Here is a 13959-nt window from a genome sequence, read left to right as displayed (position 1 = left end):
TTGGTTAACACTAACCAAATCAAATTCTTTACAGATTTTGTAGCATTAGCAAACAAATGAATAAACAACAACAAGAAAAAAAATCAACAACAAAACCAAAACAAAACAAAGATAAATTGGCAGAACACCTCTGCTGTTACTTCTAGCTGATGGTTAAAATGTTTAGTTGCTTTTGATAGCTGAAGTTCATTGCTTTTACCTTTCACCCATTTTGTTCTTTCCCAAAGACCCACAGTGCTCTCCTTTTCTAGACAAAACAGTAAGAAGTTTTAATTGCTCTCTCTGTTAATTCAGATCCACAGTTTTGAGAAAAGATACTGGCAAGAGAAAGAGAGTAAAACAGGAATGAAGACATAATTGGTTACTCCAGGAAGGAGGCTTTTCACTCTTGTTTTTAAGAGAGGAATGTTTTTGATGTTTATTCCCATTTATTGATTATATAAATAATCCACACTCCTTTACAGCATTATTGCCTAATTGATCACTTGAGTGATCTCCAAGTACACATAATACCACATGAAATATGAATGAGATCTTGCAGCTTTACTCAAACTCAGAGTATGATATATGACTTGGTTTGTTAATGCACTACAGGATATTTTGTAAGGTTTGTCATTACTCATGCTTATTATTCATGTTACAAAATTCTCATCTCACTTGCTTTCATGCAGATCATGAAGGAAAAGCAGGAATGGTGTCTCTTATTTTGAAGCAAAATGCATCATTAGACTTGGAGCAAATGTATAAGCAAGTAGTTACCTATCTACCAAGTTATGCTTGTCCCCTTTTCTTAAGAGTCCAGGTAAGAAACTGCATTATTGCAGTGTGTATATAAACATCTACGTCATTTAAACACAAGATAGCTAAGTGAATAATAAGAAGTGCTTGTTCATGTATCACTACATTAGTTTTAGACCTGGTCCTATTTGCTGTCTTGATGAATATAATCCTGGAAAAGAGATTACACAAAAAGTCAATGAATTTGCAGATTATGTTTAAATGATAGAAATTGTACAAATGAGCAAGGACAGAGATCATACAAAAGGATTTGGGGAGATTAAAAGCATAAGCATGGTGAAAGAAAAAGATTCAGCTTTAAAACTATGAGCCATTGCATCAGGAGAAAAGAATCTAAAATCCATTTTATTTAGCAAAAATGAGAAATAGAGCTAAAGCGGGAGACAGTGGCTGTGCACAAAAAATGAATGTTATTTTCTATGTAACGATGACAAATATTAAAGCACTTGAAAAGATGCTAGGTAGATTGGAAGGGTGAATACAAAATGTGTGTTATTGTTGTCACCACAGTAATCACCATAGTCATCCTTATTTGTGCATTTCTTTGTTCTAGTAACTGTCCAGTTTAAGGAGAAAATTGTCCATCTGACAGAGTGTAGAAATGTAAATACAATACAGTGGACTACATAGAGATAAAAAAAATGAGAGTATAAAAAGCATACAATATTGATAAGCATGGTAAATGAAGTCTGATAAGCACTTGCATTTCTGGTAAGAGTTTTGCAAACATCATGATAAAAAGAAACAGAAAAATGTTTCTGAAGGTGTTTATGAATGAGTCCCCTAAGTCTGAGTAGCAGATGAAAAAATAGTCATTGTTTACAGAGGGAAGTTAAGTTATGGATGTTGGTATCTTAGACCACCCAGAAATTGAAGACTGGTTCAGAATAGAGAGGGGAAAGAAAAAAACCTATGAAAGACCTTGAAAGTGAAATATGTGTGTATGTATCTATCAATCTGTCTCATAAGTTCAGGAAGGTATCTTGCAGCAGCAGTCTGATGTGAGCAAGCAAGATTAGACTTGAGAATGTTGCCATAGTCAGTTTATGAAATTATGAGAACATAGTCTAGATTCACTCCTGTACACCCTTTATACTGGGCAGAAGGAATCTGAATCTTGGGTATTGCATGGATATCAAGTATCTGGAATTTGAATTTAAGTGCCTTCCTTACAGATACATTGCCGTTGGTGCAGCTGTCATTAACCAAGAAAGAAGGTAGTAGGTGGAACTTCAAGGGAAAAAATTGAAAACATATTAGGCTTGATCTGACATATACTCATACTGTAGAAGATGTCAGAACATTTCTTAGACCAAGCAGAGCAGGTAGATAAAATCTGTAGGTATGCCTGGAGTAGATAAAAGGGCTCTTTGACATTTTTGTTGAATGTAATACTTAATTTTTTGTATTCAGAGATTGTTTGCATATATACAAAAAATATAAAGGCACATGAGAAGATGATGAAGAGAGGTCATAAAGTTGGGCTGAGTAAAGGTAGTTAGAATAGAGAACACAGTCTTATTACAGATGCCTTGCACACTTTTCCAAGAGATACCATAGCACTGGAGCAGTCTGAAAACAAAACAAGATCCATCTTCCTTTGGACCTGGCTTTGGAATATGAGTATGGCTGATGATTCTTTCAACCCCTTTGGGAGATGATATAGTCATAGATATTGCAAATTTCCCGAATTTTATCATTAAGGAGTTCTTGATAACAACAGGTGTGACTCTCAGAAGCTTCGTGGTGTGTAGTTTCCTTTTATAATGTGCACAGTGAAGAAGATTGTCTTGGGCATGCTGGGGCTACATATATGTGACACTGAAGAGACACTGTACAGGGCTGCAGAAAGAAATGGGCTTTTGTCACATTGTGTTTGGTGTGGGCCTGGAGCAGCACATAAGCTCCAGTTTTTCAGCACAGTGAGAAGAAACTGACTTATATCAACTAAGACTTTGAAAAACAAACATGAATGTAAGCAAAAGAAAAGTAGTTTCTCTTTGAATTATGTATCTTTCTCTCTACTGCAGGAAAAAATGGAAATGACAGGAACATTCAAACAACAAAAATTTCGACTTGTGGATGAAGGTTTTAATCCATCTACAATTACTGATCCTCTTTATTTTTTAGATAATTCTAAGAAAGCATATGTCTTGTTAACCAAAGAATTACATGAGATGATCTTATCTGGTAAAATGAAGCTTTAAATAATTGACCATATAATAGGCTTGTTAACCAAAGGGGCAGTCTATACAAGCTATTGTATGAGAAAACAAGGCAATTACCAGTATTTATGCATAGTTATCCAGAATAATGTTTTTTATATTTGATATTTACACTCAGATATGTCTTCTATCTTTACTCACTCGACATTATTTTTCACTAATCAATTTTTACCTCTTCAGACAAATTTCTAATAACCTGTAAAACATAACTGAAATCTATTTTATATTAACTTTGCAATCTAAATATTGAACCTGATACTTGTTCTTAGTACTAAATGAACATAAATTATACATAGTATGACACATGGTAAAAAAAGGATCAACATACAAAGATATTGTGTCACATGTTCTGTCTAAAGGGATAATATATGCCAGTAACATCTTTTTTACTGTAGTAGTTTACATACTTCTGAATATGTATTGTAAGAAGTAAAGGCTTGGACTGGTTGGAAGAAAAAAATCTTTTCTGCAGAGAACTTTTCTAATGGGATATAAAATAAAAGAAACTGAAGCAGAAGAAAGTCTTCCAAACACATCCAAATACTAACATCATGGCTGAGATTTTTTTCTGTCATAATCTGTGCTCTTTCATTTGTTAAACTGGCTGTTTGGAGTGTCAAATTCTGAAGACAAAGCAAACTTTTTTGAAATGTGTAGCAGCAAATCAACATTTGCCAGAGCAAATCTGCATGCTTAATGGGGAAAATCATTTATATAGCATGAAAAGAATTATTGCACCACTTTATGCCATGCATATTGAGTAACAAATAGCTTCCATACTCTTAGTAATGACTGCTAGAGATCATTATTTTATGAGCCTAGAATATAGCTAAATTTATAAAACACTAGATTTCATGTTCTAATAATTGCTTTTTCTAAGTTTTGAAATAAAGTATAAGATTATTTGAACCAAATACCATTCTGTCTCTGTTTGATTTAACTCTCCATGAAGTCTTTCCAGCCTGTTTTGATATTTGATTTGCACAATGCCCTCTTCAAATGCAGCATGATGCCCACTTTGATCAGCCAGAAGCAGGATCAGAGAAAATTTAAAGAGGTGACTCACTCTAATACTGGGCATCATAAATCTCTCTTCCATCATAACAGTAGTATGAAACTATGTTCTCATGAAAGTAGGATGTAACACACTTTAAAAATAATTTTCTTGTGTCTTTCTACCTTTTTCATCTAACAAGACATTAGAACCTGTGCAAATTTTTGAATCTTTGATTATTGCTTAAAGTTATTTTCTTAAAAAACCCAAACCAAGGATGTTGTGAAAAATACATAAGGATCATAACCTACTTATATTTTTGAACACAATATTCCTTATGGGGTTGCCAGTATAAATAAGCAAGTTTACAGTTTTGCAATTTACAAACCAGTGAAAGGTAACAAACACTTACACCAACATCACGCCTTATGGTAGATGTTAATGTAAAAAAGTACGTAATGGGTAATGAAAAGAACTGTTGCATAAGGATGGAAGGGGCTCACTTGATCTAGCAGTCCCTGAGCAGTCCCACTTTTTCTGTTTCTTTAGGCAGGGCCCAAATGGCTGGCTGCAGCTGAAAGGGGAGATGAAACAATGGAAGTGCCATTACCTAGTCAAGAACTGCAAATTTAAGAATGAGGTATTTATTATAAAGTTAAACCCAACTTTGCATGTTAGGCTGAAATTTGAGCAAAGGATTCGTTGTTCAAATCAAAACTACTTTAACTTTTATATAGGTATATGCTGAATATACTTCAGGACCCCTTTTATTTACAACAGTAAAAATTACATCATTTCTATTGAAAACAATTATTTTCTGATTTTTTTTCAATATGGCACCCTGACATCCACAGTATCATGTTTAATCTTGCAGTAGATTACTAAAGAATTTAGTGAGATTAATTGCTTAGCTTTGGTAACGTATTTAGCACTTCTAAAATTTATTTAGCTTTATAATACTTGATCTTGTATATTACTAGTGAAAAGGTTCTACCACTTAAATGCAACAAATGCAAGAAGTGAGAGGGGAAAGAAAGACATGAAAAAAGAAGAAAACACTTCTCCATTAAAAAAAAAAAAATAAAAAGAAAAAAAAAGTGAGAGAAACAAAATCCAATAGCTTTTTCATGAGTGTCATCATTTGGTCTGTTCTTCTGTAAAGTATCTAAGATGAAGAAAATTATTTCTGTGAACAGTGGTTGGGTCAGAGAAAGCAGCAGAGGAAGAACAATGTCTGTGTGCCACCTTTCATGCTCTGTGAAGATCAGCCAATTGGTGTTTCCAAACTCTTGGGTACATTTTTAGCAGAATGGGATTCTTCAGACACAGCTGCCTTGTGTTAGAACCTACAGGTGTTTGTTTTCCAGCTGTGAGCACTAGTGAAATACAGAGTTCCAGCTTCTCCCGTGTTTTCCATAGTGTAACCAAGATAACCTGGGAAATCTACCTATTTTCAAAGGCAAGTAAAATAGTTCTGTTCTATGCACTGCCCAAGAAATATGATGTCCATGATATCAAGAAAATAACACACAGGCTATTTCCTAAGGGGAAAACGGTCTATTACTCTCAATCCAGTAGTTTTCCTTCTTTTATCCAGTAGGTTGGGTGCCAGCAGAAGCACTGAAGCATGTCCCAGCAGAACGTTACATACCTCATGGATACCTAAGTTCTTGAACCAGCACTGCAGTTAGGGTGAATAATGATGGTGGTGCTCATTTCAGATGCCACAAAGGGTCTTACTTTCAGAATGATAAAATATTGGGACTAACCTGTTCACTTCCTACCTTTACACAAATCAACATTTGGACTGGCTGAAGTATGAAGCAGATGAGGGATATCTTGAGGTGTGGATGGAAAGTTGCAGTACTAACATCATGTATTAAAAATAGAAGGGAGAGAAAGATCAAAATAAATTAAGGTTATTATTTTTCAGTTAATGTATATATTTTTTCTTCTGCATTTAAGGAAGGATGCTGAAAGAAATGTTTATTAATAAAAAAAGAGTCAGCATTTAGAAAACGTAAAATTCTGGAAGGGTAAACACATACCCACTCTCTTGTCTTGGTGAATCTGGTACAGTTAGTACAGTTCTAGTCTGTATTATTTTTATAAATCTTTCTCAGGATCCCCAGAAAACAGTAAGTGAGTAAAAAAAGTAAGTAAAAAAACACAAGAAGATCATGGTCTGAATATTATTTTCCTCACCAAAGGCAGACAAATAGAGCTTTTAAAGAGAATTCTCATACCTATAAGAGCCACCATAAAGAATGTATTTCAAAATTGACATACAAATTTCCTGCAAATGACATACAGAAAACACCTTCTACTGTTGACTTTGCACCTTTTTTCGGGGAAAAAAGAGGTAAAGGCAGGGGGAACTTACTCATTTTCTTGCATTTTTAAAATCTAAAACTACTGGATGGCTTGGGGGAAAAGACAAAAAAGTCACTCTTAGGAAAAAAAAAAGTTCATTTTCAGTAGCCTGTCCCCAGCTAACAATGCAACTAGCCATTTGATGTGCATTATCACAGCAGAAATAATGACACATAACTGTATGTATGAAACTCATTTATTCAAGACTAATTTCAAGCAAATAATGTCTTTCTGTTTAATATCTGTTATCACAAAAATTAGATGCAAAGACAGCTAAAGAAAAGTTTCACATGAATAGCAGCAATATTAGAAATAATTTTAGTGTGATGTGTATTATTAGCAGTATTGCCAATAACTGACAGCATAACGTGACAATTAACTTGGCCATAAAGGGAACATCAGAAGATCATCTGATTATGTCCTGATACTCAGGACCTTACACATTTTACCATTAATCAGACAAATAGATTATATGATTTATGCCATGATAATTTTAAATAAATTGGCTCATTAACAGAGTGAAATGCAATTCCTATGCCACTAACAAGTCCACAAGTCTGGGAATCCTTTACCAAAGTAGACTTAATTGAATTTCTCCAAAGACTGCAATAGGCACAGCCCAAATCAAATGGTGAGGAATTGGTTTTGCAATACAACAAAGCAGTCCTTGTTGCTGCCTTGCAGTAGGAAGTACACTGACCTATTCCCATTTGGAGCTGTTCTGGCACCATGAGGTTTTCAAACTTGATGTTATTTCATAGTCCTGCATGACAAGTGGGAGGTTTTGTGTTTGTGTTATGCCAGCTGGACCACACATGCATATTTATAAATAAAAAGGGCACTTAGACTGCCAAAAAACTTCTTGTTATTGTGTCTCCTTTGCTTCATGTAACTGATACTGCTACACTGACCAAAAAAAAAAAAAAAAAAAAAAAAAAAAAAAAAAAAGTTTCTTACAAGTATATATGGATAGTGGTACCCATATAGCACAGTCCAAGTCTGGTAAGATGCTTTTTGTGGTGGTTCTGGGTTTAGAACTCAACTAAATATCTCCATTCATTTAAAAACCAACAAACCAACCAACCAATCAACCAAATAAAACCCCAAGCCCCAAAATCCACATAATGGGATTTACAAATAGAGTAAAGAGTATTCAATTATTAGAAATACATCTTGCAAGAAAGGAGTCAATGCCTTGATGGGAATTCTAATATGAGAAGCGTCCTGCTCATTCAGTGCAAACAGCTAAGTACAGATAAACAGAATTGTCTTACAGTGCTTATGCTATGGAAGGGCATATATTGGTTTTAAAGTACTTCGTAAATGTGGATTTGATCCAAAACCACACAACTTATTTCAGTAAATAGTTATTTGCCTGATAGAGTTCATTGCTAATCTGGTTTTGCCAGGCTTTCATGCATCATTTTTAACTATATGTGGCCAACATATGAAGCAATGGGTGCCCCTATGGGATGGTCGATGACAGAAAAACTAACTGATAGCTTTGGAAGTAATGACAAGAGTGTTACTTGTGATTCAAGAAAAGACATGGTATACTCATTACCACAATTTCCATTAATTTTTCTATTTATTCTGCCTTTCTTGTTTATTCTTTTCTCTTTGCTAGTAACAAAACATACTTGCATTCCTGATTTTTTAAAATCGGTAATAGTAAATGAGGAAGTCACTGAAACTAGTCATGTCACATTAGAATTCTGTTGAATCAATAATGCATACTCACTTTCTCAGCACATTTTTATACTGTGTGTATGAAATGTTATTCATGGGGATTTAAAACATTGGACTTGTTATGTTCTCAGTGTCTTAGAAAGCATAGAAATTAAACGGGCAAGCTTTACCAGGCAGCAACCTTTGAAAATCTGGGAAATAACTTAAATTTTTCTCCAAACACAGGACATAATCACAGTAATTTTAAAATCTAGCCAACCATGAGATCATTAAACACTTGCCTAGCTATCCAATAATTTCCAAACTTTTTTTCCAAAGTAATTTCTACTAGGCAGCTTGACAGTAGTTTTCTAAATACATGTGTCTTCTACTAATTGCTATTTAGTACCTCCACTTGGTAGGTTGCTCTTTAGTAGTAATACACTTGATCAATAGTACTCCTTTTAGTGATCTCTTTTTTTTTATTTATTTTTTTTTTACCAGACATGCTTTTTTCACAGCTTTTGCAGTTTAGGCAGAAACACCCGTGCTATACCAGTCCTAGGTCATAAGAAACTGTGAAGACAGATTATTTTGTGCCAGGTTGTACTCCCTATGTATAAGGATTCAATTTTCTGGTATGGAAAAGCACAAAGATGGCTCTCTGGGGAGGCATGTCTGAGCTTAGCTCACTCTGGCAGCTTCTTGTCCTGAAGGTATGTGGGAATAGAATGCTATCTCAGATCTTGCTCTAGTTACATTTCAATGATAAGACTTCTCAATAACTTAAGAAAATTCATAGGCAGAAAAATGGACATGAACATCAAAATTGCCTTCTGATATTTAATTTTTTTTATCGAGGAAAACTACCAGCTATAAGCTTTAGTGGATGCATAAAGAACTAATGATGTCATTCATTCAAATATCAAAATTAAAAGGTATTTATTTATTTGTCAGCTTCTAAAACCAGCATGTAGTTTGCCTTTCACTTCATTAACATTACAATGAAATTCAATATTTCTAGAGTACAATTCTGTTGTGGTATGAAATGAATACTATGTGTGTACTATGAAATGAATACTATGTGGCTGAAAAAAGCCATCTCTTAAATATGTCCATCAGCTGCATTTCATGGTGCAAGCTTTGGAAAATTTTTCCTGAGTTTTTAAAAATAAAGGTTTTAAAGAAACATCAAGTCGGCAGTAAACTCTGTATATCCCAAATGAGACACTGCAATTTAGGGAGCAGCAGTGGCTTAAACCAATGAGATAGAGTGAGATACCGGAAGAAAGATTAGTTTTCAAACATCTTACAATCTTCTGGTAGAGACCTACAAGTTTCCCTGCCTATGTAAGTTTCCATAACAAAGTGGAATTAAGTGATTAACTCCTTTTTAAAAGCAAGAAACAAAACACTAGCTGTGAAAATGTAGACTGTACTCCAGATTTGTCAGTAGATCTTTATTTCTGTAATAATCTAAACAAAAATCTGGCATACAAAAACCTAAGAGACTATCATTTTGGAAAAGTTTGGGTTAAAATTCCAAAGGTAGGGCACATTTTGAAGTCCTAATACTGAGCTCTTCCACTTGTAACCTTGTAACCTTCTACCTTTACCATATTTTAAATTGTTTTAAGCATACATATATACATATATATATACACACACACACACAACATGTATAAATCTGGAGAAGAACAGCCTCTAGGAAGATGTTACAGAAGCCTTCCAGTACCTGAATGAGGCTACAAGAAAGTGTGGAGATGGACTTCCTAAAAGGGCATGGAGTAATAGGACAGGGGAGCATGGTTTAAACTGGAGGAGCATAGATTTAAACTGGATATTAGGAAGAAATTTTTTTCTGTGAGGGTGGTGAGCACTGGAACAGGTTGCCCAGAAAAACTGGGGCTGCCCCATGCCTGGAAGTGTTTATGGCCGGCTTGGATGGGGCTCTGAGCAACCTGGCCTAGTGGGAGGTGTCCCTGCCCATGCCAGGGGCTTGAACTAGATGGTCTTTAAGGTTCCTTCCAGTGCAAACCATTCTGTGAATCTGTGATACTAAACAAGAGAGATCCAAGTTCGTGCTTCATTTGCAGCTATCATGCTTCAGGAGCAGAGTTGCCAATTTCACAGCTGAGTAGCTCAAGGAAATGGAGTTGCTGCAGGCATTGTTTCAGTGCCTAGCTTAAGAGCTCAAATGCTGAGTGAAATTCGCAGGACAGCATGACAGAGCATTAAAAAATGTGAGGGAAGGGTTATATGCCTGCAAATAAGATCCACAGAAGTCACCTCAAAGAGCAAGGAATGCCTAAATTGACTGGTAGAGAACAGTGAGAAGATTATGTCTTAAATCTATCTCCTGTCAGCACGTAGCCATCTAATTCTCATTTACTGGGAGCAGAGATATAAGTGAGCTTTCATTTAGATTTACACTAAACCATTTTTTTTTCAAATGCAAAAAACTTTTACCGATTGCCATGAAAAATGTGGCCATATATGTTCAGCTCAGTTTCTGTCCAAGCATTTAATAAGAAGCATACATTAAAGAGAGAAAACTATTTCTTCATAACATGTGAAAACCCTGCAATCAGTTACATATCTCTTTGAGAACAAAGCCCCATATTTTGTTACAAGTTAAGGAGAACCTCTTTTGGGAGTATAAAAAAATATAGCTCCATTTCCATTTTGTTAGTCACAAAAATCCAATTTTCATGAATAGAAGCTTACATCTACCCAAATGCCTGTAATTTGCCATTAACAAAGATGTTTTGTTGGGAAATTCGCAGATCAAAGCAATATGAAGTATGATTCACTATTATCTCAGTCTGGTTTTGGCAGATCTCTGCAATGACAAGTACTCCCTACGCTATTTTTCAGCTATATTCTGAACTAGCTTGAGGTAGTAAGTTTTCTCCAGAGTTTCAGACTACTAGCCTTCTCTTTTGCTATATTAAAACTAAATTTCCTTAGAGAAATGTGGCACACAGAAAGCAAATTTTTGTGAAATATTTTTGAGATCTCTCGCTTTGTTCAGCTAGCGCATAATATTAAACACTACCTAATTAAAATGTTGATCCTATAGTTTGTATTTTTCTTGAACCTCTCTATGTGATGTTTAGTACAAGTTCCTCCTAGACAACTTTTGACCTAGTTAAGATAATCTCTGCGTTGCTTTAGTACATAAAAAAAAAAAATAGTGTCATAAAAGGACTTTCTAAAAAACAGTTTCCAGGACTGATAGAGGACAGTCAAGGAATTACCAATAGCTTTTTATTTACACTGCCAGTGGATGACAAATACCCTCACGTTAGCTGCGCTTTTCCTGTTTTGTTGGCAATTTCCACAGTTCTGTTCAGAACATGTATATTCAGGCATATTCAGAATCTAAGTGGAAATCATTCTTTCTGCAACCCATAAATCACAGTATCGTGTTTTCTGTCACCATCATCCTGTCTCTATTTAAAAAAGAAATATTCTGAGTATAGCAGCCAGCAGTACATTAAAACTGCACAGTGAAATCAACTGAAGCAATACACTAGATGGCATTTTTGCCTTTAATAAAAGGCCTGTTCCATTCAATAATATATTAAAATAAAAATGTATTACTCATTTTGATGATAATCTGTAAATTTGTAAAAATAGTTTTACATATATGTTTCTTAATCTGTAAGAGAACTAGGTATTTTCTGTGACATTAAAACTGGAGTCACTAATCAGCAGTTATTTGACAACATTTTGTAATTTCCAAAACTGCAGGTTTTAGAAACCTTACTAGAAGTTATTTTCAAACAAACAGGTTTTGTATTATAACTGCTAATTCACATATCTGGCAGGTGGTGGTCATTGCAGAGGTTGTCACTGCTAATTCTCACATTACACCAAGCAACACAGACAGCTCAAAGCCATAACCTTGCGTTTGGCACTAGAGTTCTGCTTTCTTTTCCTTTTCTGAACCCCAAACCACCCACATAGTTGTTCCATTTATGACATAAACCCCACAGATGATAAAGAAAAGTAGAAAGGATTTCAGCTATTGAAACTCTAAGTAACCCTGAGGATGCCATTTGGTGCAACCCAATGAAACATACACAGGAAATAATATTATCCTTGCATATTCCATTGCATCATTCTTTTTTAATAAGATCCTGCCCAAATTAATGATTTTTTAGTCTTAACTTTCAACAAATACTCATTTTACAGCCCATTATTGAACAAATAGTCATAGAAACCCTATTCCCAGTGGTAGAAATCTCTGCAAAGACAAAGAGCTTTAAGAAAAAAAAAAAAAAAAGCTTTTTTTTTTTTTTTTTTTTTTTTAATTCTTGCTACAGCAATAAATCCTGAATCCAGAAACAGTGTTGTAACTACTAAAGGTCTCATACACATTTATGTATGTATTTGCAAAATGGGTCAACTGTCAGGCAGCTTTGCTTATGTGAATATGACCCAATTGTGCAGGTGGCAGCAGACCTGGAGTGACGATGAGGCTATTCATCCTGATCAGAGATACTTACAATAGATGCTAGCTGAAAATATCTGTGCTCTGGATCTCTTCTCTCTCCTATGTTCTGTAATTCCATTTTTTAAAAAAAATGTTACATCTAAGGAAACAGGAGGCAAGGGATAATTTTTTGTTAATGCAAAATCGCTCAAGAATATAGGAGTCCTGGAATTAAACCGATGAATCTCCTGAGAAATGAAAACCACATTCGCTAATGCAGAAGTTTGTTAGACAGATGTTCCAAATGACAGTAATCAAGTTAGAAAGCTTTTCAAAGAGCTCTTGAGTTAGTAAATTACATCCTCAAAATAAAATATTTAGAACTGGGAAACTGAGGACTGAAGTGACTAATTTAAAAATAGATAAAATGGAGATAAATGCCAACAGTAGAATAACAGAGAGCGAGTATTTATTTTCTTCTTAAAAATCTCTGATACTTTCCTCTGTCTTAAAATTGGCTGATATACCTCATAACAGTGGAACTACACTTTCCAATGTAGGTCAAACATGCCAAAGAGAAAAGCACGTCAGAAGAAAATGCAAAGGCACTATGTGATAGAAGCACCTTGTTGATTTGGGTAGCTATTCATTCACTCCTAGAAAGAAGCAGAGGGCAAGAATTCTGCTATATATAAATTCACATTACAGAGCTTAGCTGTAATGTAATTAGTTGTGCTGATTTTGGCTGGGGTATAATTTATTGTCCTCACAGTGTCAAATATAGGGCTAGGTTTTTGATTTGTTCTGGGCGTAGGGTTGATAACATAGGGATGTTTTCATTATTGTTGAGCAGGGCCAAGGCTTTTTTGCTTTCTGTACAGCCGCTATGGTGAGGAATTTGGGGGTGCACAGGAGGTTGGGAGGAGACACAGCCAGGACAGGGGACCCTCACTGACCCAAAGGTGTACTTCACATCATATCCCATGTATATAAACCATACCACATCATGCTCAGTATATAAAGTGGGGAGTAGAAGGAGGAAGTGAAGGTTTGGAGTGATGGCATTTACCTTCCCAAGTGTGTAATGTGTAATGGGGCTGTGCTCTCTTGGAAACAGATGGACACCTGTGTGTCCATGGAAAGCTCTTTTCTTGTTTTGCTTTGCTTGTTTGTATTCCTTTTGCTTTCCCAGTTTAACTGGCTTTACCTCAACCCACTGTCTTTATCTCAACTCATAAGTTTTCTAGCTTTTATACTTACAATTCTTTCCCCAGTCCTGCTGGTGTGGGAGTGACCAAGCAGCTGTGTGGGGCCAGATTGCTGGTTAGGCTGAACCTATTACCATGATAGTAATCTATTTGTGTTTTAAAAGGCTGATTTGTTCACCCAATGATGTATCTGCCAAATTTAGCTTCATACTTCATGCTACACAATTAAAGACCTCATGTCGAAACTTTGTG

General features: G+C 35.2%; 1 protein-coding gene across 1 annotated transcript in view; it reads left to right on the top strand.

Moving 5' to 3' along the window:
- The window catches only part of SLC27A6 (solute carrier family 27 member 6), a 37137-nt gene extending 33206 nt beyond the window's left edge, over positions 1-3931 (top strand). The window contains exons 9-10 of the mRNA XM_066340058.1: positions 672-802; positions 2829-3931. Coding sequence (XP_066196155.1) covers positions 672-802; positions 2829-3005 — 308 coding nt within the window. The 3' untranslated portion in view covers positions 3006-3931. The remainder of the gene's footprint in view (positions 1-671; positions 803-2828) is intronic.
- The last annotated feature ends 10028 nt before the right edge of the window (positions 3932-13959 follow it).

Source organism: Sylvia atricapilla, chromosome Z, assembly GCF_009819655.1.
Source record: "Sylvia atricapilla isolate bSylAtr1 chromosome Z, bSylAtr1.pri, whole genome shotgun sequence".
In the NCBI taxonomy this organism is placed as follows: domain Eukaryota; kingdom Metazoa; phylum Chordata; class Aves; order Passeriformes; family Sylviidae; genus Sylvia; species Sylvia atricapilla.
Note: the sequence above shows the minus strand (reverse complement) of the source record. Positions and strands in the feature narration are given on the sequence as shown.